The sequence below is a fragment of the Pieris rapae genome, chromosome 4 (genome assembly GCF_905147795.1).
Source record: "Pieris rapae chromosome 4, ilPieRapa1.1, whole genome shotgun sequence".
NCBI lineage: Eukaryota > Metazoa > Arthropoda > Insecta > Lepidoptera > Pieridae > Pieris > Pieris rapae.
In genome coordinates this window covers 5,463,028-5,490,981 of record NC_059512.1, presented here as the reverse complement: position 1 = coordinate 5,490,981, position 27,954 = coordinate 5,463,028, and the positions used below count along the sequence as shown (strand labels likewise).

The 27,954-nt window shown below is 30.7% G+C and overlaps 1 protein-coding gene across 3 annotated transcripts; it reads left to right on the top strand.

The window, feature by feature from the left end:
* The first annotated feature begins 2,740 nt into the window (after positions 1–2,740).
* LOC110998798 (putative inorganic phosphate cotransporter) lies at positions 2,741–27,556 on the top strand. 3 transcript variants are annotated; one of them, XM_022267582.2, is made up of 11 exons: positions 2,741–2,871; positions 17,114–17,244; positions 21,225–21,404; positions 21,951–22,089; positions 22,599–22,825; positions 23,080–23,229; positions 23,484–23,616; positions 24,287–24,411; positions 25,049–25,168; positions 25,719–25,851; positions 26,154–27,556. In XM_022267582.2, the coding sequence occupies exons 1-11, from the start codon at positions 2,844–2,846 to the stop codon at positions 26,225–26,227; spliced, it is 1,440 nt and encodes a 479-aa protein (XP_022123274.1). In that variant the 5' UTR covers positions 2,741–2,843; the 3' UTR covers positions 26,228–27,556. The 3 variants fall into 3 exon arrangements, with proteins under 3 accessions (XP_022123274.1, XP_045490726.1, XP_022123275.1); XM_045634770.1 differs by lacking the exon at positions 2,741–2,871 and adding an exon at positions 14,885–15,034; XM_022267583.2 differs by lacking the exon at positions 2,741–2,871 and adding an exon at positions 14,921–15,030.
* Positions 27,557–27,954: the final 398 nt, after the last annotated feature.

Below are 27,954 nucleotides of genomic sequence, written 5' to 3'. Positions count from 1 at the left end.
TCTAGAATCATCCCTTATGTTTTTTTCTTAATTATAAACTTTAATTTTTTGGCGCAAAAACATGGCAAAACAACGTTTTGGGGTCCGGGTTAGCTAGTATCTTATAAGAATTTGCATTCTACTCATGTGTTCTGTTATATTTTTGAATAGAAACAATATAAGACTTTTAGTATTGACAAATATGAGAACAGTACAAGCCTCCATATACCTATATACTTAGTCTGGCCATAAATACTGATACAATTAAAAATAAACCAAATATTACATTTGAATTTTGAATCTGTCATTTTTATATGATTGTTCATTACGTTTTCTCATTTTGGCGCCAATACCTTATATCATATTTTGCGATATTAAAATGCAGTGGGGTGATGAAGAGAAAAGAATCGCTGTGATTGCATTACACTAAGTAGGTATGGAGCCAAATGCAATTTTCAAAACTCTCCATACGCTTGGTATTAGAAAAATATTTGTGTACCGGGCTATTAATAGGTACAATGAGACCTCCTCTGTTTGTGACAGAAAAATATCTGGCCGTCCACGTAGTGTTCGTACGAAAAAAATGGTCAAAGCAGTAAGGGAAAGAATTCGAAGAAATCCTGTCCGCAAGCAAAAGATTTTACATCGGGAGATGAAGATATCATACAACATAGAACCATGTCGCGTATTTTAAAAGATGACTTAGACATGTAGAATATAAGAGATGTACTGGTAATTTCTTAACTGATAATTTAAAAAAGATTAGGGTGATAAAATCGAAAAAAAATCTGAAGTGGTACGCAAAGGTAGGTCACAGAAAATTTTTGTTTTCGGATGAGAAATTTTTACAATCGAGCAACATTTTAACAAACAAAATCACTGTATTTATCCTCAAAGCTCTAAGGAAGCTTCCCAAATAGTCGTCAGAGTGCAACGTGGGCACTATCCGACTTCAGTGATGGTTTAGTGGGGTATTAGCTATGAAGGAGTAACTGAGCCATACTTTTGTGAAAAAGGCAGCAAAACTTCAGCACAATTGTATCAAGATACCATCCTTGAGAAGGTAGTGAAGCCCCTTAATAACACCATTTTCAATAACAAAGAATGGTCCTTCCAGCAAGACTCGGAACCGGGTCATAAAGCTCGGTCTACGCAGTCTTGGTTGGAAATGAACGTTTCGAACTTCATCAGCGCTGAAGACTTGCCGTCGTCTAGTCCCGATCTTAATCCGCTAGATTATGATTTATGGTTAGTTTTAGAGAGTATGGCTTGCTCTAAACGGCATAATAATTTGGAGGCCCTAAAACAATCGGTACGATTGGCAGTGAAGAATTTTCCCATGGAAAGAGTGCGTGCTTCTATTGATGATCGCAGCCAATGTGTTGTATTCGAAGTGGTCTCCACTTCGAATAAGCTTTTTATATTATAAATTGTTTTTTATTTATGTATTAAACTAACACACCGCAAAAGTAATAAATGTTATTTGCAAAAGAAATATTTTTCTTTGTTTCAGTATTTATGGCAAGACTAGGTATATATATATATATATATATATATTATATTATATTCAATATAATGCTAAGTTTTAGCCGACCATTATATTATTGTTATGCAAAATCGAGGCAATAGAATTCATTAGGAATTTGCCAGAACTAATTCTTTCATTAACAATGTCTTACAATAGATTTCAATTGTAAAGAAGAAATATTTTTTTGAACTATATGGATTTAACTATGAATATCAAGCACTTCTAAGAGAACTATCCTCTGTCATTCACCTAATATACAGGGGTCTAGGCTCTGAATATGATTTTGTCCCATTCGGTGTCGAGACCCTTGGTCCGTGGGGTCCTAGCGCGATAAGGCTTTTTAGGGAAATATCAAAAAGGTTAGTCGACATCACAGGAGAACGAAGAGCTGGCAGCTACCTCGCAATAAGAATTAGTCTAGCTATTAAAAGGTGGAACGCTGCCAGTATCTTCGGAACCTTACCTAAAGGGACTCCTTTTAATAATATATTTTAATTATTAATTAATATATGTAAAGAAATATACCAGCTATATTTAATTTACGTGATACTTTAATACTTTTTTATTATTTCAAATACAAATGTTTGGTAAGGTCTTTTGCTTGTGAGTTTTTGTATATCAGATATTCTTATTTTTTTCTAAATAAGATAATTAAAATTAATGATATGAAAACAAAATATTTAACCGAAATGTATTCTTATTTCTGGAAAAATATCGTAGAATGTTTCATACATCGTTGTAAAATTGTCGTGTTATTCATACTAAGAAGATCAGATAGTAAAAAATTAAACTAGAATCATAGAACTCTGTTAATTGACGACTCTTTTAAGTCTTTCGTCTGAGGTAAAGTGCTGGTATAACAGTAGCATCTTCTGTTTAATTTTTCGCCTAAATGCTATTTAGGTATTGTTTATGTAAATGTATTCCGACGATCTAGTTTTCCAAAGTCAAGTCTCTAATCTATAATTAATTTAACTAGTATATGTATATATTTAATGAACGACTTCATTTATTAGTTCTAATTATATAACTGATCACAACGTATTAAAAACAGATGTATCTTCTTTCTTTAAATACTAATTCATTTAGTTCTTAATAATGTCATAAATAAGTATCTGCATTATTATATGCTAGACATTTATATTTAATTTTAAAATATTGTTCAATATTTTCAGATACTAAGCAATTCCAAGTGCGCGAACATGTATATAGGGAAATATAAAAGCTGTCGCCATCGACTCGTGCGCAGTCTCTTCCGAGTGTCCAAGGCACTGCCCTTGATACGCGATACCAGACATACAAACGTAGTTCATAGCCATAGTTGTCGTGTGTGAAAATGGGTGAAGTGACACAAAATAAATCTGGTGAGTACAAAATAATTAAAGTTATTTAATCCTAATTAAGTAATAATTTATTAATTTGTTTTATTATTTTAAATTAGAAATCATTAAATACATTTATAACGTTTTTTTTTACAAAAGCACGTAACCATGTTATAAATATAATAGTTGTTTCAATTATTTTTTTATTTTTTCAATCCAAAAGGATACGTTACACATTAAACTTTTATCCTTTTAATGATCGCAACTATTATAAATTGCCACTGTTTTAAAAATGATATCCGACAAAGTAACGAGTGTTTTTTTAGTTTCACATATACTTATTGTTTAAAAAAAATTCACAAAATATATCTCTTTAATTCTAAACCTATGTCGACGTCTATGGGAGCCATACGTAGCCCCAAATCTTAACTTTAAATATTTCCCTGAGAAAGTATTAAGTTTACGAATACGAAATATAAATGAAAACACAACTTTTAGTAATATAAATTAAATTAAAATGTATATAATAATTTATGTTATTTGTGTGTATATACATATGGGCAACAATTATTTATTAAACATAATAGTGTCAACCACTGAATAAAAATTATTTTCGTAAATATAACATACATAGCTTGATATAATTAATGTTAGGAGTACAAATACTAAAATCCGCTTACGTCTTTCTTGAATACGTCAACAAGAACAAGAAAAAGGATGTCAAAAAAAATTATCAGCATTCTTAAGTTATTTCCTATATATATTATTACCAATTTTCGTTTATAGACGCTTTACGAAATAGTAGTTAGTGGTTACCTGGAAGAAATCGCTCGAAAGCGAAATGGCCGCCAGTTGCCCTCCTTTTCATTTAATTATGTTCATTTTTTTATATTGTAATGTAAAGAAGCGCTAATAAATAAATATTTAACTATTATAGCGTTATAAATATATACATTATCACAAACTGTATTTATATTAAAAATAAATAACAGTCATGTATTAGATATACGTACACAAGTATTTGCTTAAAAGTTGTTGAAAATTATAACTACTTATTTGTGATATTCTAAATGTCCCGAAATGGAGTCATGAGGCCAATAGATGCAATTCTTTAATCCTAGAGTTAAATAAAGGTTTCCAAATTCGAAAACTTATCAAGAAACAAAATTAAATATTACATATGAACTACAACTACGCCAAACTGAGGAAATATTTGTAATCATGATAAATTAAATTATTTATGCGCTTTTCATTACATTCTCGTCTCTCGCTTGAACGAAAAAGATAATCATCGAAATTGACGACGATAAATTTACATTATCATTGAAACAGATACAGTATAGTATTTGACCCATTTTGGGATTACATGCGTCCATACACATATAACCAATAGTTTTTGTTTGTACAGGACCAAATCTCTCATAGTCAAACAATTAACAATTTTGTCTGTGTTTTTGCAATGACCTCTCTCAATTAGTTTATGCTCAAAACGTGTAAGGAAGATGTTTGTATTCAGAACTGTAGAAAAAAATCGTCATAGAAAAATTTGATCTTTACAAAACTTAGACAAACGCAATTAATATGATTAATTAAACTAAATAATGAGTGTTAAAAGCTATTCGTTTAGAACGAAACAAATTGATGTGTGTTTGTATGAGTTACTAATGAGGTAAATCCATTGTAAATTTAAATGTATATAGCGACATACCTTGAACGTGAGATTCTTTTGTTTTCTAGAATAACAACATCATCATGCAGAATTAAAAAAAACATCTTCAACTTACATTCAACGTGTAAGCAAGACACGTTAATTATATCACAATTAATTTTAAACCTTTTTACAATTTCCTGTAATGTGTCTAAAATAATAATAATGTGGGTTGTGGAGTAAATCATTCGTTTACATTTTTTATAGTATAGGGGGCAAACGGGCAGGAGGCTCACCTGATGTTAAGTGATACTGCCGCCCATAGACACTCTCGATGCGAGAGGGCTCGCGAGTGCGTTGCCGGACTTTTAAGAATTGGTACGTTTCTTGAAGGACCCTAAATCGAATTGGTTCGGAAATACTTCAGTAGGCTGCTGGTTCCACAAAGTGGTGGTGCGCGGCAAAAATTGCCTTGAAAAACAAAATAAGGACGACGATTGCATTCGAGCACTGTATAAGCGAGTTTAAAAGATCACACTTCATAGACTTTTCATATATTAAATTAAAAGTTTTATTGCGAAATATTTACCCAATCACCTCTTTCAATTTCTTAGCAGAATATCTACACATATTTGCTTGAAGCCAGTTAGTAAAACGTGTCTATGCCGACAAGAATGATTGCTTTTATCATCACGTTTTTATTTTAAATCTTTTTTCCTAGTACGATAGTTTGTCACATATGACATATCTAGGTGTTAAATCTAGTTATATGCCAGCAAGATGACATACTATGAGGAAGTATATTCATGTATCTCTGTGTACAGTCTGCGAAAATATTGCTGATTTGATACTTGGCTTCATAGATAAAGAGTTATAAAACTTAAATGTTAACTTGTAAATGATTTTTAATTCTAAGATTAGCAGATAAGTAAAAATTATTTCCGGTTGATACATACACCTCTCGTTCCGTAATTTTTCTCTCAATATATTATTTGTATTGTCCGATTCGTGTACTTACAAAAATTCTATTGGATTCGTACGCATAAATGCATTTTTTTATCAACAGTAAAACGACAACTTACGGGTATTCATTACCCTTATGCTATTTGTACCGTGATGATTATTATAATAGTAATTATGCCTTTTGTTGCAAAGTTTATGATTTATTTTCAATATGAAATATGTATATTAATAAATACGCGTGATGATACAAAAATCCCTCCTCTGTACCTTTTAGTGTACTCTGATACTTGTGCAGATACAATTATGTGTCTGTAATTGGGTATCAAGGATTTACTCTATTATCATGTACTTGTGTAAAGTGGCTCTTAATATGATAAGAAATATGTTGTTTTGTCACAATGTTGTTTTTGACGCAGCTACCAATAGAATCCTTTGTACGTCTTCACTGATTCCTGAGATATTTTGTCTACAAATTATATGTATTTTATATTTATTTTGCAATGTTTTGGAGGGTTATTTTAGTTTTTTAATTTTGGTTATTGTTAAATAAAACATTTTGCGTAATTTTTGACATTCCTTCGCTGGTTAAAGTTTGCAGAATTAAATGATTATATCATTAAATCTGCCAAATTATTATATTCTCTGATATTTGAAATATAACCGTAGCTTTGGTTTAAAAAATGCGACTGTTAAATTTATGTTACTATAATATTCTAACGAAATGCTTATCAAATATTCAGAAATACTGGTAGTATACAGACGACAATAGGCCGGAACGACACGACATCCCATGGTAGAGTAATTTCATTAAATATTCATGTTTGTTGTATGTCAGTCCACTGCAATTATTTGTGAATAAATACATGAGCCTTGAACTCAAACACAGATGATTCATAACGCGTTTTTTATGATTGAATTATCAAAATAGTGTTACTAAAAAACTGTGAATAGTGCTACTTGAAATCCATATTTCTAGCATAATTATACGTCTTTTCAGACTGATCATTTCAGATTGATACTGATTCTCAGTATACTAAGTACGCCGGTATATAATAAGCGTGGGTAGGTAAAAAATATGGATCTTAGCTAGCTATTCTCTAATAAGTGTTGATTCATTGAGCATTTTTTCTGTAATTAATTAATACAGGTTTGAAATATTCAAAAGCAACTTTACTTTTTAAATTCATTTAAACAAAAACTCAAATTTAGATGAGGTGATTGACATGAGATGAGGACTTTTTTTTATGACGAAAATAATTAAATTCAGGATTTGATAGGTCAAAACTACTTTAAAAAACAAGGTTTTTGGAAACAAATGAAAAATTCTTTAATACTTTTTATTATACTACTATACATTATTATTCTATATTACACTTAAAAACTTAGTGATAAAATATAATTAACCTATCATTAAACATTGTTAGTAAATGATCGTCGTATTGTTAGTAATGTCTTCAAGGAATTTAAGAAGGTATATATATAGTTTTTGATTTAGTTATAATTCTATACATAGTTTTGTAAGTATTATTTTAATGTTATTAAGTACATAAATACGGATTTATTCTAAGTCTTTTCATTTTTCATTTTTCATTAAACATATTATATAAAAATATTTCTTTTTCCATTTATGTAATTTTAGATATGTCTCAAAGTGTTATCAAGACCCCATTTAACTAATATGTATACTAGGAGTGACCGGATGTTCCACATTTTTACACAAGTATTGTCCATAGATTACAAAGATTATCATAATTTACCCACCCTAGCACTCCTAATTGGGTGTGGTTATTTCTCAATTCAAAAAGCTGATTCAATATTTAAAAGAAATTGTCATCCTTGTTCTACACAAAAGCATCTTGGATATCGAACTCTCAACCCGATTGCGCACGAATGACTTATTCTATGTGTGCAATTAATTCTTTTACTTTTACGATGATGAAAGCCATCAATAAAGAAACAGACATGTTCGTTTTACCCATATAACACAGCATAAATCAGCTTTTTGACATACGGGAGTAGCATTTAGCATCAAATCTCGATTGGAAACTTACATCTTTATCTAACCAATAATTATGTATATGCGAATTCATTCATACAGTAATTATATTTATAACTTTAACAAAACAAAATAGGTACGGCAAAACCAATTTTGAGTAGAAAAATCTAGTTAAAATTAGTTTGAATGCATTAGTTACATCGGTAACATTGCAATGTGCAATGTGTATTAATACGAAACTAAGACCATTACAGAGTTAAGTGGATAGGAGCTAATCGTCCAATCAGCTTCCATCCATCTATAGAACTTGTGAAAAGCAATTAGTTTCAGATAGTAATTCAAGTCCGATGTAGTTTTAATCTCGTACTTCGACGAGATTCTATGTAGAATATCTTATAATATCGAGATAGTACTTTTATTAGTATCTTTGTTTCCTTTAGTTTTTGAGGTTATACTTCTTTTGGCGCGTTAGGGAAAATTAATTAGAGTACGTACATATTTATGACGCGCGCGCACACCGATAGCCTGAAGTTAGCTATAGTCAACATTTTAGTTTTTTGATGTTATACTTCTTTTGGCGCGTCAGGGAAAATGATAAGAGTATTTTTTTCCTATTTTAAGTGTTGTTTTTTCTACAAACGTAGAATAAGGCGAAAGATAAAATTATGAAGAGATTTTAGCTTGTTACGCCAAAGTATAACTTCTGACACGTGTACATAAGCACTCACACGTTTTTTTTATATAACACTTATTTATCCTTATAATGAAGCCACTAAAATAACGGAACTTAGCTATTAAATAAAAATAAATAAAAAAATAAAATAAAATACGTTTATTTTGGAACATAAGATCATCTAGGTATCACTTATTCCACGTCAATCAATTCGAACTTGTAGGCATCCCTACTCATCGGCAAAGACAGAGGGTGTAGGCCGAGAGAAAAAGCCGGCGTAAAAAACTCTCCGTACTCTTTTAAAAAAGCAAATCATCAAACAATATTTAAAACAAATATATCAAATTAATAAGAGGTAGCCTGCCCAGCATTAGTCCCAGGCCCTTTTATCAACTAGATAATCAATAACTTTATATTAAGCCTTTTTACACAGCTTTTCTTTACATTTCTTAAATTTATTAAAAGGCAGAGATAAAAGAGCCTCTGGGATTTTATTAAAGAAGACTATCCCTTTTCCCAAAAAAGAATTACTAACTTTACATAGTCTAGTACGGGGAAATTGCAGGCTGCGTTTGTTCCGAGTATTGACATTGTGCGTATGTTCTAATCTAGTATATTTATCACTATTTTTGTATACAAACATAATATTTTCATAAATATATTGCGAGGGAAAGGTAAGTATATTAATTTCCTTGAATTTATCTCTGAGAGATTCCCTACATTTTAAATTATAGATTGCACGAATAGCCCTCTTCTGCAGAATGAAAACAGATTCGACATCAGCAGCGTGACCCCATAACAATAAGCCATAAGTCATTAAGCTGTGAAAGTAATTAAAATAAACAAGTTTAGCTATATCGACAGCAGTCAGTGAGCGAATTTTTTTAACCGCGTAAGCTGCAGAACTAAGTCTCTTCGCCAATCCGTTGATATGAGGGGACCACTGAAGAAATAAAAGAACACATTTCATATATTTTTATATATATCCCATATTGTTGTTATCAATGAACAACAATTAATGGTTTTTTTTCTAAAATCAACGAGATAAAATTGTAATACGTTTTACATAAAAAAAAAATATTACCGCACCCTAAATTGCACCAAACAAAAATGTACGATTTGAACGAGTCGTGAAAAATTTCGCTGGTCTCGCTCCCGAGAGAAATACAGTTTTTAGAGTTACGTGCTTTTGAAGTTCGCGGCTAATATAACATGTGACTTATTGGACTTCTGTGAAATTTATTTCCATGTTTTCTTTAGACGTTTTGTTCGAAATTTTTAAATCGGACTTTTCCTATTTCGATAATTCGCCAACCAACCTAGGTTAGCATTACTACTAATACAATATTAATAAAAATTATTCAGCAGAACTTATTTTGACAAAACAGACTCGTTTTATTCCGTTATGATGCCATGAGTTCCAATATGTGGTGGTAATTTGACTTAAAATCAAAGTCTGTCAGACACAGTTCTATATTAAATAATTAGTATGTATAATAATAATAATTAAGTAGCATTGCAACTCTGGTTGTATATGCCCGTTTCCTTACGATGTTTTCTTTTGTGGTCCAATTAAGAGTTCACACATTGAAACAACAACCCATTGATGTACTGCGAGGTTTGACCTTCGACCTGCTCATCAACTTTCGTATTATTTAGGAAAAATATTGTTTACCTGCTTCACGTTCTATGGAATATTAATATTCAGTTTTAGTATGCAAAAATCTTTAAAAATACGCGAATATTAGATTACATCTCTTATATTGAGGTATGTATCTTTATATAAAAAAATATTTTATAATTTACATGTTAAGGATGTTCACAATTAATTGCTTACAAATTGCACTCACGCGATCTGTCAATTACATGTCAAGTATTTCTAGTCTTCTAGATATTTACCGAACAAATAGAAATATATACATTTACAGTAAAATGATTCTGTAGAGGTTCCGGTTAATTTTCCTGGTAATTTACAAATAAATAGCGTCTGTTTAATATCAAATTGGGTTCGATTCCCAATCGTACCGCAAATTTTTATTTTATTTGTAATTAATCTGATGGGTTTGCAGGACTCTTCAGTTGACACTTGAAGGTCAAATTATGTCCGAAACTATGAAAGTAAACATTACTTTGTTAGCCACTGTTTCGGCTCTCATCCCTGATGTCTATCCTTTCTATGTACCCATTTACACTCGCACGTACTATGAAGGAGAAGAGAACATCTTGCATGCAACGGTACAATATAATATATGCAACCCTGACTACCTGTTTATTTATTAGAAATAAATAGCTCAGAAATTGAAAGAAGACAAGAACCTTTAACCTGTACAGGTTATTTTTGGATTTAGCTTATAACAGTATAAAGGTGGTTTTACTGATGATAACTAACCATAGACATCTGTAGATGTTTCAGGCAAGAGAAGAAACATCTAAAGCATTTTAAATATAGTGATCGCGTCTTAATCAAATATCTGCAGTAAATCTGATCTCAAGTACGTATTGATAGATTTGTGGACACTTGAGAGAAATCACGCGCACTACAAATATGATTTTGTTATCAATGATAAGGATTGAAACCTCAATTTTACTGGTCAAGGCAAGGTCGTAAAACGATTTACTTTTGAATGTAACCCATTGAGATAATCTTTTAGTTTTTTACCAATTTAAAGTTATATGTTTAATGCACTTCTTTGTATACATGTTTAAATTATAACCGTATTAAACTAAGGTACGGTTTAACCCATAGCGTACCCTATTGTGATATGAGATTTTTACTGAAAATTAGAGATGAAAAGGGCATCAACTTTTCTTGCGTTGACTCACTTATTAAGCCCAGCAGGTTTTTTAGCTGAAAATTTACTATCGAATTACTCTTAAAATAAACTTAAAATGATTAATAATAATTAGTTACGTAAACCATAATGTATTATTTTTGAAGTTAAACTTCTTTTGGTGCGATGCAGAAAAATGATGAGAGTGAATTTTTACGATACGCAAACCAACACCTAAATTCGACATCGTAAAGTTAGGTCAAGGTGGCATGGCCGATTGCCATGTTATATATATATATATAACTATGTTCAAGTTGTATATTCTAGTATTTATTAGAGATCCTGTTATTCCTAGATAAGTAGATGGATTCCTAAAATACAATTACGTTAAACTGCAAAATGTTTCGATAATAAGAACATTTAATGATTTCTATAATTGTTGTACGTACGAATATTAAGTTCCTTTTAGATCATGTGCAAAACTAAACATAATTTACCTTAAAAAAATTTTTTAATTTTTTTTCCGCTCACCTAAACACTCAATTTACTTACTAGACTCATGTACATGTTTTAACTAAATATTGTTATATTTTATCAGATATCCATCTAAATAGGACACTATGCAAAATCACTTATTTATTCTAATTCTTCTAACTGAAATCTAAAACCCTTTAACTGTGACGGTTACTTATATAAAATCAACTATCATCCCGCTCTTCATAAATAAGGTTAGTTTTTAATAGCGGATATAATACTTCCTAGCGACCTTTCTTCAAATCAATTTAATTAATATGCTTGACCAGTGGCAGTGCAAGGCCATTCCGAAATAACTAATACCTCGGTTCCGGTGATAATTAGCTGTTTATTATTTATTTTCTTAGTTGTTTGTTTGTAAATTCAATATTTATGCGACATATTAATATGGAATAGTATTTTTTAAGTAGAATAAAATGAATAATAAAAGGTGTGAAATTATCAAAGGCATCTTGTCAATAAAGAAAATTACAAAGAAATTGTTACTCACGGGTATATAGTAAATTTAAAACCTGACCATAGACCACAAGAGCAATAATACAGTACTACTAATACTATTCGTATACATTATTACAATCAGGTTAATAAATGAACAATTATATACATTTAATAATAATAATTAATATAATAATTACATGGTACCATATGGGTGTTGAACTGAGATTGCATCTGTTTTGTTGTTTTTAGATAATAGAGTATATACCATATTTAGATAATTGAATTCATTGTCCGTCAATATCTCGTCGGGTTTTCTCAGACATGCCGTTTCCCTTGTGATCATATTGGCGATAGCCGGGATCTGAACGCACTATCTCAGGGTTTAAAGTCGTACTCTTAAGGTCAACACTGCTCTTAATTCATTTTAATCCTAATTTTCCTACCTGTTGAAGGCCCATGAATCTTTTATTGACTTACTATCAAAGACAAAAACAATTACTGCATTAAATATATGTATGGTAGAAAAATATACAATAACTCAATTCTTAAATTACCATTAACGCAGATGTTGAAGTTAGAATATTAGCTATAAGTAATTTATTATCATAGTTTTGTGAATCCTCTCACACGATCCGTATGAGTAGTCGCTACGATTAATATTAATATTTTTATCACTTAAAATCACTTTTTAGTAAATACACCGATGGCTATAAAAAGGGTGTATCGCATTGCAATGTTTCTACCATACTCGTTGTTTAAATTTGGAATGCTTTAAAAACATCATACATTTTTTATTTGTTTATAATTGGAGAGATCATTTCTCCCACACATAACAAAATGTACATAAAGCACTTTTATTATTATTTTTTTCTCACATACCTCGGCAATACATGTTAACGATATTGCAAGCAAATCGAAGTGCTTTGTAAAGTCATACTTATAGTCATTGTTCTCTGTTATAGATACAAATTTATTTATTAACATTAATGTTAAATGGGCAAGTTAAGATTGTAAATATTTGGTCTTTCGTTTGAGGTAATGATCTAAAAAGACAAAACACGTATGTCCTTGACCCAAGGGGACTCACAATTAACCGAGTCAATTTTCCTCCTAGCAACATTAAGTAGTTTTTCTCAATTGATCATTTAACAATGATATGAGAGATATCCGTGTTTACTTGTTTACAGGATAGACAATTTAAAATACATTAAGAGCAATGATTCTGAGTTTTAAAGTCAAAATTAAACAAAAATTCATTAGCTTCAATCTTTTTGAATCAGTCTCTTTCAATCACAGCGTAATCGCAATTTGACAGATAGACACAAAATAGGAGGTACTTTACGAGTATAATTCGACTGATGTAGTTTTTGCGCGATTTACAATATTAATATCCACATACATTTGTTTAATTGTGTATAGTGTATACACTATACACAATTAAACAAATGTATGTAAATGTATGTAAATATAAATCAAATCTATTTTAACACACATGCCTTAGTTGCACACACGCAAATACACACCTACAGTTAATCTGTGAACCTTTTTAATGCCGTTTTGGTTTATTTTTATTTTGTTTTATAATTGAGTAAGCCGTTTGGTTTTCTAAATATGGCTTGTCGAAACCATTATCAGTAAAAAAATATCTTAAGAAATTCGCTTGTATTATTGGAGTAATAGTTCCCATTAGCTGATGTTGTTACGCAAAAGGAAAAATAAAATTACTAAATCATCAAATCTCTGACAGTTATTTAAGGTCCTTTAACTTGTTATTACAAGAAATTGCAACATTTTCCATAACAATTATCCTCAGTTTTAAATCGACACAATCTAGACGTTGTCTATCGGAAGTAATAGACTATATAAATTGCGAAAGATTAAATACTTTCAATTGTCATGAATCTTTGGCTTATTTACGGATATTAATATTGTTTGTTTTAATCCTGCGAGAAATAGTTTTGTCTTTCTTGATTAGCTACCTTCGCTTAACTATTTAAATTAGTTTACAAAAAGATTTTATTCGAGATCGCCAGTATTAAAAATAAATCTTGGCCTCAGATTTCTGAATCTGTTTCATGATCATTTTTAAATATACAAGTAGGTGATCAGCCTCCAGTGCCTAACACACGTTGTCTACTTTTTGGGTCTAAGACATGTCGGTTCCCTCACGATATTTTCCTTCAGCGTTCGAGCAAATGTTAAATGCGCACATAGAAAGAAACTCCATTGGTGCGCAGCCGGGCATCGAACCTACGACCTCAGGTATGAGAGTCGCACGCTGAAGCCACTAGGGCAACACTGCTCATACACACACATACAGCATTTAAGCTTACGTTTACGTACAAGTGATGTTTTTTACTAATTAAACTAATTGTAAATAATTCTTAATGCCATTTTTTAACAGATTTAATACAAAACCCAAGATATATTTTCTCCTTATGGTTTATAAAATTTGACTCATATATTACATTGTTTGAAAACTAATTGCCTAATTGAATATCTGATATTTGCGCCATTAAAGTTAATTAGAGATTTTAATTATTCAGTTCCATTAGTTACCGATAAAATCATTAACTTATTAATCGTGACTAGAGCGCGGCAAGGCGTACATTTGTAATTCCTATAATGTTTTTCGCGTATCGTAAATTTAAACGAATTTTTATTAGAAACCGAATTAAATTTTGTGCTTGTGATATTTTTAAAATGTGCACTGGAATGCTCCGTTCGTTTCGTGGTATGTGTATACAAGTGTATATAATAATCTAAAAAATATTGTAAGTAAAATTAAATGTTTTTAATTTATTAAACTGAGTGAGTTTTGAGTGCGGTGGTTGCCGCTGGAGGCTTTTTATTTAGGGATCGAAATCAAAACGTTAAAAACACCTAATCCCTCAAACTATATCTTCTTATCATGATTTTTGTATATAATGCGTCAAAAATGTCTTTCAAATTATTTCCAACCGATTGACAAGTGACGATAAAACGCGATTATAAATATATTTTATTACCTCTGCTTATCTATTCGCTTCGATAATGCTGAAATTAGTTTCCTTGTTTTCGCGAGTAACGTACAATGGTGGTTAATTATATGAATGTGACTAAAAATAATATTCGTCGAAGATCTTCGAAGGGCATGAACAAAGTTTTCGTAAATCAAAATTCTTATCGTCATATTGATGTAGGTAGGTATTTTTTAGTACATTAAGTAGTGCTGCTATATTGAGTCAGTAAGCGCAGTTTAGCGTTGAAGCATTTGATTTTCAAGAGGTTTTAGTGGAAGCTACTTGGATCTGAACCTTGACAATGGATTTTTTGTATACATGTGCAATATTTCTTCTGCTCGTTTGCTTCCTACACTTAGTATAGAAGAATACAGTTTAGTTTATTTTATACGTATGTTTTCCTAATTATGTTTATTAATAATAATAACAATCAAATAATTATTAACAAATTTCTTAACCTAAGTAATAATAAAAAGTTTGTTAGTTTATTAAAGTGTTTAGTGCAATATGTATAATTAGTATTTTACATACAATTTAGCAAGAAACAAAACAATAGCTAATAAACAGTCAAACTATTGTATATCATGTCAACTGTTGAGGAAGCAAGCAAAATGAAGTTTATTATTGTATTAGAAAAGAACAAAAACCACATAATGAACTATAGTTAGTTTTTGGTTGATGATTATGAGTAGAAAGAAAATTAAAACTTAATTTATGACGCTTTTGCTTAATTACAGGAAATTAATATGTTAAAGCAAATGCCAATCGAATAATTTGCTAAGTTCTAAATGTACGCAATTAATATACTGTCATGTTTAAAGACAAGTAATATTCAATTCTATGGTTGGCGTAGGAGTTTGTGTTATGTGTTTGAATGCGACCAAAACATAACTAATGGGTCGTTTATTACGTGACCGGCAATTTCATGGACTCTGATGCCGATTTGACGCACAAACTCACAATGGATAATAGGCACTTCATTAAAACCCGTGGTTTTTAAGCGGGTCGTGTGTTGGGCTTATCTAAAGCAATCTTATACTTAACTTCCTTTTACTATAAATGGTTTGCTTAACTGATTTATTGTGGTATAAATATAGATCATACGTTTTATGTGCTTAAGCTATACTTAAACTCCTCTCAGGTTTTGTTTACAAATAAAATTAACTTAAAATTGTTATAGATTCTAAAACAAAATGGAATACTAACTGCGTGTATTCAAATCAATATATCATGTTTTTTCAATAAATCATTTTGTATATTGAAAGCATAAAAATTCAAGAATCAAACTGTCAAATAGATTTTACGATCTCTCATTTGAGTAACATTTGGGATTGGTATTACAAATACTAAGTATTACAGAATACGTTTAACATTCGAGGCGGAAATGCAGGGGTTCGAGCCATAACAGAATCTCTGCTATTTACAGACTGTGTAGCAATATCGAAGCTCGGGCGGTTACTACACGGCTGCGTTCGGGAGACTAAAGGGTCGCTCTCGCATTCTACCGGGCCAAATTCTTAAGCCTAAGTAACGTATGGATTTTAACATACGGAATTTCGAATGGGATCTATACGCTCTTGGCAATGCGGTTGTAGTTATGACATTGGCGCGTGGCGTAATAATGATCCGCTTGATTGCTGCCCATCTGGTGGCCGCTGGCATTCATGGCATTCTATGCGATATAACGATCTATGGTTAACACGTTAAATTGCTTAGTACACCAGCGTAGGGCATTTTTAATATTATTATTGTCGAGCTCATATAACAAAATTGGCACTAATTAACGTTTAACAAACAAATATAAATTCGTTATTAGCCTCGATATCAAGTGAATATACGAAAAAGGAAAGTAATTGAACAGGTTGGGTGCATTGACACTCAGTCACGGTCGTGTATATATATTTATATATTATTGATAAAAATATCAACATGTGTGTTTATTTAATTATAATAAGTGTAGTATCTAGCTTAGTAGTATCCGAAGCATCACACATATGAGACAAATGCAAACTTTGACAATAGCTCATTTCCATTGAATATTTTACTTTATTGAACATAGCAATAATATTCAAATTCAAAATAACATGTATCGAAAAAGCTTAATCGCGCTAGTCTATTGTCCCATAAGACTTTGGAATTTATTTAGTCGAAGAATAGTAAAAGAACAATCATAACACGACTAGCTAAAAAACCAAAACAAAATTAGTAAATTATAATTTGATAAAATGTTATTTATTTCTGAATATTCTTTTTTTGCAGAGTCCTCCTTCGGGATGCGGCATGTGGTCATATTTTTACTGTTCCTGTCGACAGTAACCTCGTATGCTACTAGAGTCAGCATGAGTCTTGCCATTGTCGCCATGACCAAACCTAACGAGCATGGCTTTCCGGTAAATTAACTTTGTATTAATTACATTCATAAAGTCACTACCTGAGTTTATTCCCTTGTATAAAATAAATAAATCAGTGGCGCCACAACCTCTCTAGGTATTGGCCTTAGAGTCTTGAATCTGTTTCATGATCATTTTTTAAATCTAATAGGCAAGTAGGTGAGCCTCCAGTGCCTGACACACGTCGTCGACTTTTTGGGTCTAAGACATGTCGGTTTCCTCACGATGTTTTCCTTCACCGTTCGAGCAAATGTTAAATGCGCACATAGAAAGAAAATCCATTGGTGCACAGCTGGGGATCGAACCTACGACCTCAGGTATGAGAGTCGCACGCTGAAGCCACTAGGCCAACACTGTCCCCCGTATATTCAGGGTCTAAAAAGATGTGGAATCATAAAAACAAGAAACAACACGGGTCAGATTATTTTGACCTCAAGCGGGGCTTTCCGGTAAATTAATTTTATATATATAATTTGTATATATAGCTAAGAGTCTGATTCCCACGAGTCAAATTCCGGCTTTGTTAAAACAGAATTAAATATCAAAATTCTCACATCTTTTGATGCATATGTCTTCTCATTATATATGGGATATTCCTAAGTGTAAGGTTTAAATAATTTACAAAAATGTACCTTAAATATATAATAGCCCTTTTTCGGACATAACATTATTATTTATTTTATTTTCGTAGATTGTTCTTTTCTTCTACTTTTGTGTGTCCTTTTGCCATGTGGCAAAGACCTCCTCCAATCTTAAAAAAGGCTATTATATACCTTACATATAAGTCTGCTAAATAAAGAGACTAAAGGAAATACTAAGAATTGTGTAAAATCCCTGTGGAAGAGCTGTAATGGCTGTTGTCAACTCGTCGACTTGAAATTCAGTGCCCGTTTTACTTTTATTGGCTCAGGTATTTCGGCGTTTTCGAATATTTTGTGCTGAAATCTGAAACATTCTGGAAGCAGCGGATGCTAGAATTTTTATTACATTTTATTTTGTAACTCAGTTTTCGTACATGTCGACTAATATGATACAAAGTTTCAGGGTTTTACAGCTTCCTAGAAATTCAATAATTTATGTAAGTTTGGGAATTCAATAACATATGCAAACCTACGAACAATTATTATTTAGGTTTAGATATTTTAATATATTTTTTTGAATTTCATCCACGGCTATGTAGGTATCGATTGTATGTATTGTATCGATGTAGGCAAGCAACTCAAATAATAATTTAAGAAATCTATAGTTTAATAAAATATACCTATAAATAAATCTTTAGGTGTGATCATGTAGGTTGACTTTGTCTAGTAAATACGTCATCATAGTTTGAGGCCGTCTTTATTCAAATGTCGAATTTGATTGCAAAATACAAACAATATAAAAGTCAATGATTTTCTAATAAACTAATTATATTGATACTAATAGTCAAAGGCAAGTTGTCGATTTGTCTATCTTTAAACAATATTTAATCAGTAAACAATAGTAAATAAAGATAACTGGGGTGATTGATTGATTTATAATAAGTTCCTAATGTAACTTAAATTATAACAACACAACTCAAACCATTGTGTAAATACTCCGCATTCGAACGCTGGACCTGTCCACAGTTTACTAAACGACCCATGTAAGATACGTTTAACTTAGTTATTATGATTTAAATTATAGATAAAATAGAACTCCAGACAAATAGTAGTGGTAGTTGCGCGGAAGCAGTTTTTAATTTTTTTAACATTCGCAAATTTCCCTAAATAATAAATATAAAGATAATGGTGATTATTTGTTTTTACCTTATATTACATTTAAAAAAAATACATAATACCGGTATTGATCTTTGTGAGAGGCTCACCTATAAAATGACTATAGAATTACCGTGGTGTTGTGTCACCAGCCATCGCGAATAGAAAATATTAAGCAGTATTCATACCAAAGATAGTTGGTGATGTAATTATTGATCCGTTATACGCCAATATCACAGAATACGCAACTGATTCCACTTGTTATTTTTCGAATATAGCGTTGAACGAAATTTCCATATGTAATTCGTAAAATAACGTAAAATAATATGTATAATATAGGTAGTATGAATTCCACGTGTGTTGATTAACATCTTATTAATTCCGCTTATCAGCGTTAAGCAACATAAATTCTATCAAAGCTATAACAACCTCTAATTACTTTTAATCTTAGTAAGCTATTAAATATGAGTTGAGACCAATCTGAAAAATCACTTGTGTATATGCAATAAGAAGAGAAGGTGAACTAAATTTTAATTTGAGATCTGGTGCCTCTTTAATTGAGGATTGGGTAGACACATCATTAAAAAAATTCTGATACCTTGTCTTATTATTGTGTCACAAATAAAAACAGAGATCTAAATATTTTAAAAAGTCGTGTTAGCTACACCACTTATAACTTAAAAACATTGTATTAAGGTTAATATTACCAAAATTTTATAAATATTAAATAACGAAATCCTATGTTTAACTAAAGTTAACACGATATTATTAGAACTGTTAGACGGAAGGATGTTTGGCGGGGTAGCTAGTAAATATTCCCGCCAAATCTCACTGAGCTATAACTGAATATATGACTATTAAAACAGAAATACGACGATCAGATGTCAGTCTGATTGTCTTATATGTCATCTACCTAGTAGAGTAAATTGACTGAAAAATAGTTATTATGTACATAGCGTATGCTGGTAAGGCCCAAAATTCCGAATTCTCATAATTAACTAAAATATATTCAGACAGTTATTTAAAGACTTTAAGGGCCTTCACAATGTATGGATAAAGTACCAAATAGCTATGTAACACATAAGTTATTCGGAAGATAAAATTCCCGAAGAAATTTCGCCCTACCTGACACAGTCGTGAATCGCAATAATTGTGTTTATCATACCAATAAGTAATAAATAGCTTATTTGGAACTTAACCGGACATTGTGAAACAGACCCTAAATAAAATATTAATTATTCCTAATAAACAAAAACCTTTTATATACGAGTATAAAAGGTATAAACAGGTAGTAGTAATTGTATGTATAGTTCTATAGTGGGGATCGTAATATTGAGTTCTAAGGATACTTGATGCCGTAATAAATCATTGCTGTGACATAATACTAATTGATACATAATTCAATTGTCTAGGCTTTGTAATTCACATAGTTACTCTCATATACATAAACAGTCTATTAATGTAACAGTTTTTATATCCGGGTATTTGTATATAGAATTCCGGGATTTTCTACATATTAGGTCAATAAAATAGCTATGGAATTATGTTTATGTATTTATTCTTCGTTACATTAAAAGGAAAGTAGTTTTTTAATACGTAGTTTTTTGTGTGTGTTCTTAAATTGTTCTGTAATACATATATATTTAAATTTCCGTTTAAAACCAAAACTAAATATATTTCACCAACAAAATATAATTTAATATTAAAATCGATAAGAATCAAGTAAAATAAATATCATTCAAATTACTAATAAAAATAAAACAGAAAACTTCATTGTTAGACGTCAAGCTGAATAAACATAATTTTTGAAAATACATTTAAATTTATCTTTCAAGAATGAATAGACATGCGTATTTTGACTAAGTTTTTCGTCTTTCAACTAGTAAACGTTTACGTAGAATGTAGGTCAATAATTTGTCGCAGATAGTGCTACTTAGTTTTCTATAGTTTTTGGTAAGGCAAGAGAAGTGCAGCCGTTTAAAGGTTTAAAATTAGACGTGAAACATTACGATGTTCTTGCTGGGAACTATAAAAACCAGTACATATATATGATAACTTCATCATCACATGAAATATTGTCTAAATTACTTCCAAATCTGTTTTACTACAAAAAGCATTGTAGAATTAATGAAAATGCTTATTTTTTAAAGTAAGCTATACATGTGCAGAAACATAGCTCTTCAGTCGGAGTATGCGCTAAGGGCAACATATATGTACTTACGAAAACAAAAATGCGTTTTTCAGGTATTCGAATGGGAGCAAAGCATACGAGACACAATTCTATCATCATTCTTCTGGGGCTACATCGTACTTCAAATACCAGCTGGTCTACTCGCTGGCAGATTTGGCGGCAAAATGCTAATCTTTGTGTCTATGATTATTACTGGTGTAGTCAATTTGTTTACACCCTTGATGGCAACTCAGGTATTTTTCTATTTGTACTTTAGTTAAAAAATAATGTGATGTCCGTCGTCCATTGATTTATTTATTGGTTTTATAAACCCATTGGTAAATATAATACCTATTACATTAAAAACAATTGAAAAAAAACTTTTGACAACTGAATTAATTTATTGAAACTTTCTGATTGTAACCACACTCCTACCAGGTGTGAAATATCATAGATGTGAAAATGTGCTCTAAAGAACTTCTTTAGGATCCTTAAGAGGTTCTTTAACACATGTTAGCCATATTAAGTATATAAATAGCTTTACGCATCTGTGTTCGTACAAGAATATTTATGACTCTTTGTTATATTTTATAGAATACTCAATATTTATACTAATCAAACATTTTCTTTACTAGAATTTATCAAGAAACTTCTATAAATTCGGTCATATAGTGAATAGTTCATAAAACACTCGCCTTGGAATTATTACGAGAAGTTCTTCGTGCCAAGGCATGATCGAGAGCTTTTTGAAAATATATATATATGTGTAATGATGTACAGGACTAGCTATATGATTACAGGGTGATTGGATAGCGGTGTGCGCATGTAGAATTCTGATGGGTCTTGCGCAGGGTCTATTGTATCCAAGCATCCATGGTGTCATAGGACAATGGGCACCTTTGTCTGAGAGAAGTCGTATGGGAACCATTGTATATTCGGGTACGTTTTATAAGCATTCAATGGTCGCTTATATTTTCTAAATACACATTTATTATCTTAATATATAAATCTCCTGTCACGATGTTTGTCCGCGATGGACTCCTAAACTACTGAACCGATTTTAAACTAAATTGGCCACCGTGAGCAGTCTTGTCCAATTTAAGAGATATGATAGCTTAGCTCTTTAATTTTATTTTATTGCAAATTATTTGTCTATTTTTTGATACAATTCGAACAGATGGCGATGTGACAAAAGTACCAACGTTTCACATAAGTTCTCCTACCGTTTCCTTTGAATAGTTTACTACTATGTAATATAACAAAAACCTTAGCCACAGCAACGCTTGGCCGAGTCTGCTAGTACTCTATAAATTAGAATAAAATTGTAAAAGTTCTCAAACACTGAATTCAATTATTAATATGACCGATTGCGATCGCCGAAAAATGTCATCATAAAATAGTTTATTCGATTCTTGTGTTTTGGTGTCATTTGTTATAATATTTTTCAGGTTCCCAGTTAGGAACAATCATAGAGATGGTGATAGCTGGGTGGTTGTCAGAGACCAAATGGGGCTGGCCATCTGTTTTTTATGTAGCTGGTATCACCTGCCTTGTCTTCTCTGTACTTTGGTTCGTCTTTGGAGCCTCAACTCCTGGAACCAGCCGTTGGATATCCAAAGAAGAAAGAAAGTTCATTGAGCTAAGTGCTGGCGCGGCTGACATAAATGAACAAAAGGTAATGCGTTTAATTTTTTAAACAAATTCAAAGTATTTATTCAGTCATTTATTCATATAGGTAACACAATATACACTTATGGACTGAAAAGAAATATACATTAAATGCTTCTTAATTTACAATTTACTGCCAGTTCTCAAATCAAGGGCGTAAAACGAAAGAGAAGAACTGGCAATAAACTTTCCGCCACTCTTTTTAATCGCCATCGATTTAACTACAAATATTTATTTTTAGATTTTTTTCTCTTTTTTTAGAAAGTGGCAACACCATGGAAAAAAATCTGGACTTCGCTGCCATTCTGGGCGATACTCCTGGCTCATTGTGGGCAAAGTCTTGGTTTCTGGACACTTCTTACTGAAATGCCTTCGTATATGGATAAAGTACTGGGTGTCGCTATAAAAGACGTGAGTGATAAGCGTTACTAATTCTTATAATATATTAAATATTATTTAGTATTTTTTGTCAAAATAAATCGATATAAAACAATTTGATGATATTAATAATAATATTATCTCTCAAAAAAAAAATTAAAAATATAACAATGCGTTTTATTTAGTTATTAGTATATAACAAAGGTATTTAATAGTGACATCTTAGGCCCTCTCAGTAATTTACTATATCTGCGATATTATATAAAATTTAAAAATATTATTTCCAGAACGGTATCTACTCCGCCCTTCCATACTTGGCTATGTACATCTTGAGTTTCGTGTTCAGTTGGTCTGCAGACTTCATGATTAACAGGAATATTCTATCTAATGGAACTATTAGAAAAATCTTCAACACTATTTGTATGTTCATACTATTCATTTGCTACTATTACATATACAATTAATTTTAAACGAATTATTTTAACTTACAATCGCTTACGTAAATGAATAGGTCTAATAGAATTCTATAAGTAAAAATTGAGTGATGTATTTCGTATGAAATTTTGTAGTATAATATACTACATTACGTATCTTAAGTCTAACTAACAGAACATATTATGTTTTTGTAAAATTCTGAAATGACATTAACGAGATATTTTAGTCCCCTATATTACAGTACAATGCATTCTTTCATACAATGATGTTATTCAAATCGTTCGGATTAACATAATGTTATCAGTGAGTAATTATTATTGTTAATATGTTATAGTGAATCCTTTTGTTAACTATTTTTTTGTCTTACAAATAATCTACACATAAATACTACATAAATATTACTTATATTTATATGTATGAAAAGTTTTAGTCATTTTTTCTATTCGGTCACAAGTCTGTATGATATAATTTAGGGTTCATATTGGTTATGTTTATTATTAAATTTAGCCAGACGTTTGCCTGCGTCCAATTTAAAGGGAGGTGTTGCATTTAAACCTATTATCAAGTTGACGTAGATTTTCTTTACAAAGATTAACATATATTAAGGAATTACAATAGTAACTAAGTATTTATGTAGTAAAATATAACTTTTCAGCTTTCTGGGGACCCGCAGCAGCTCTTCTAGGTCTCTGCTACATACCAGCAGGTCATGTTCCTTTGGCAGTCGCGATGTTGACAGTCACTGTTGGACTGAATGGAGCACATTATGTCGGGTTCTTGGTTAGTACTAAATAATTACGCTCATATTCAAATTAAATAATAAAAATGTTTTGTTGATAACCAAAGATAACCTTTTTAATATTCAGATTTATATTAAATCTGGTATTAAATATTAAAGTATAGTAAAACTAATTTCACATTTGTACGAAATTTCAGGGAATTTTCATTTTGCTAGAGATAAAAATAGACCTTTTTTGAATCGACCAGAAATATTTCACCAAATAGCCCGTGTAGTCATTTTGCGTTTGTCACTGAAACCGTTCGAATAATATTTGATTTTTATTCAATATTAATCAGTATAAAAACTACTACGTCTATCAACACACAATCACAAAATCAACAGTCAACGATTGTGTTCTTTTCGTATGCAAATTTTTCGCACATTTTTTTTATTCGGTTATACTTAATAAGTGGATTTTAATCTTCATTTCCTGTTTTACAAGATTTTAATTAAATGTGTGTCCTTCAACATTTATAAAAATGCGCACTAAATTTATTTAAATTATAATACACTGAATATAAATATTATCGTAAGCTTCCTTAAGGCCGGCCAACACACTACACACAATACTTAGGATGTACAGGTTTAAAAAAAGCCTGAATGTATATATTCAAAGATGTATTATTGCTTCTACAGATCTCCCATATCGATCTATCACCGAACTTCGCGAGTACACTAATGGGTATAACCAATGGCTGTGGTAATATCTTCTCCATCATGGCGCCTCTGAGCGTCACCCTTGTTGTTCAGGATGAAGTGAGTAGACAGTACCTTCCATCGAATATATATTTATTATAAACTTAGATTTAATGCTAACGCAAGTTATGTGTATATTGCGTAACATAATTACAAAATATGTCCTTTGCATAGTATGTGTATTTTCAAGAAATTATTCCAAGTGCAATATTATATATATAAGAAAGTAACGATAAGAATACTATCAGTCGTCTGTATTGCGAAAAAGGTGATGTAGGCCTATATAATTTTAGGTTTATACAATTTTTATGATAAATTGTCGAAGTGACTGTGGATTTATTACAGCTCAAAATTAGCCTCAAATAGCCTAAATTATATTTGGTTTATAGACTAATATTTAATAGTTGGGATGTAAATTCAGATAAAATGGAATAAATATATATAAAATAACCACATCTAACCACCGAAATCTAACGCTTTCTATTAGGTTAACACGAAAGTCTAAAAGAACAACTGAAAGAGTAATCAATATTTTTTGTCTCTCAAGCTTCCTCAAATTTCTGTATACTAGGATTTGGATTACATTAAATACATTTTCTTCCTTTTTCAGCACTCTGCATCGGAATGGCGAAAAGTTTTCTTTATCTCCATTGCCCTGTACTTCCTCAGCAATCTATTCTTCATACTCTTTTACACTGGGACTGTGCAGCCATGGAATGAACCTAAAATTAAGAGTTCTATCGGTTAGTATTTCTGTAATTATTCAAGTCAAATAAGCTGCCAACGTATACGTACGTACACGCCAGCTAAAATACATTGCAATTTTCACGCACAAAAGTATTAAGTTAAACTTGAAATATAAATATTAACTTATGGAGGACATTTCAAATGTTCAGTTTCTGTTATAACCTTTTTCAAGTTAAGCTTAATTTTTGTTTGAATAACATCGTATGTTAGGTATTAATTTTATATAAATGAAATAAACATTATTTATGAGTATGCAAAGCCACAGTTAAAAACAATAAATAACAATTTTAAATTACAGAGGAGGGCATCAAAGAAAAGCAAAGCGATAAGACTGCAACGGAATTGGAGAAGGTTGAAGATAAAAAGTTTTAAATGGAGTTTATAAAATGCTTTAAACTAGTCATATTGTACAAAGATCGAACCACAGGTATTTTTTGTTAAGACTGTACTTAGATGACATTTTATTAAAACCGAATTATAGCTACCGCTGACGTTGTTAGAAATACGAGTCGTTATTGTTACGAGCATTTTGCTTCAATTACGTTCAGTATTTTATATATAGAAACCGTGTGTTAATAACATTTTACAAGAGTTTTGCAATTTGTTAAATATTATTTCATAAATAAGGCTGTGTCATAAATGTAACATCGTAAAGGTCCGATTATGTAACGATTTCGATGGTAATCGGTAAGTATAGTACATAATTCAAGTAAATAGATTAATAGAAATGTGTCCCTTCCAACATTATGGGCTAAAAGATTTCTGTGTCTCTAATTATAGCTGATTGACCTTTTATATTTAGTTCATAATACATTTGTCAATGAGACAAATACCGCACAATAGAGTTGCTAAGATAGTAGCAATCCGAATCCTATGGGTTCAATTCAAAGAAGTCAATTAAAAAAGATTTGTTGCATTATTGTTATTTAAAGTATTTTATTTAAAAGTGTAATTTATAAAATCTGTGATGAGTGTGCAATAGTTGTAATATTTGTTGTTGTAGAAACTTAATAGATGTATTTAATAATTAATTTATGCGTTTGTTTGTTAACTATCAAATTGTTAATAACACTCACCCAAGTGTTTCTACGGAAGTTTTACGACAGAATATAAACTACTTTTTAGTTCTACGCACATAATATCCAGAGGTAATATTATTTATTTAATTGAAATGAATATGAAATATAGCTAAGCAACTGTATACATCCATACAACCATCTTACATCTTATGAAAGAAAGTTTAAGAGCCTATGTAAGATACAGAGTCAAGACTTAGATGAGTAAACACTGACTCCCATTTGTCAAACCCCATCATATTTGTATACTGTTCAAGATAGACCCTAAAGAATTGATAATGTAAATATTAATTATTGAAAATTGAAAAAAAAACATTTTACCCATAACTTTTGATCATAAAGTTAATTTCTCGTTACCCTTTTAAACTCTCTAAATTTATGTCTATTGTCGCTTTAGGTACAATTAATATACAAACAAGTTCTTGAAATAAATACTTTTAAAATTTTTACTAAGCTGAAATTACACAGATTAGGAAGTTTGACTAGGATATATTATTATGAACTTGGCCTGGCTGCTATCCGTCTTAACCCTGCCTTAGACAATAACATCTGTGTGTCTTGACTCTGATGTATTTATGTTATTTTTTCACACATATTAGGAGAAAGTATATTTAATAAATATTGTTAAAAATTATAGTTTTAATTGTAAATAAATTACTTAAATGTGTTTGGTTGTGTTTCATTCATCACAGCGCTGAGAGAAGCCGCAAAAAATCGTTTTCAAAAAGACGCCCATAGTGATAGTTGATAAATCCGTATTGAAGGACCAATATTAAAAGTGTACAGTTAGGTTAGGAGTTGACACAAGTATTTTTCATTTCACAAATAAATAATTTAGTTTATTGAATTTTTTCGATGTACTCATGATGATACGATTTTTTTATTTATTTATTCCACAACAATTAGTGTGATTCACATAAACTGCCGAAATTAAACATTCTCTAACAGGTATAGATGAGATTAAAAAACAAATTTATTTTTACGTATTTAAATATTTCCTATACAACTGACATTATTTCAGCT

What these genes read in the sequence shown, in the direction of transcription:
- LOC110998798 (XM_045634770.1), top strand. Translation starts at nt 14,926, where the DNA reads ATGGTGGTTAATTATATGAATGTGACTAAAAATAATATTCGTCGAAGA. An exon ending in GGGAACCATTGTATATTCGG is followed by an intron (nt 22,090 to 22,598) that starts GTACGTTTTATA and finishes AATATTTTTCAG; the next exon opens with GTTCCCAGTTAGGAACAATC. An exon ending in TGGGTGTCGCTATAAAAGAC is followed by an intron (nt 23,230 to 23,483) that starts GTGAGTGATAAG and finishes TATTATTTCCAG; the next exon opens with AACGGTATCTACTCCGCCCT.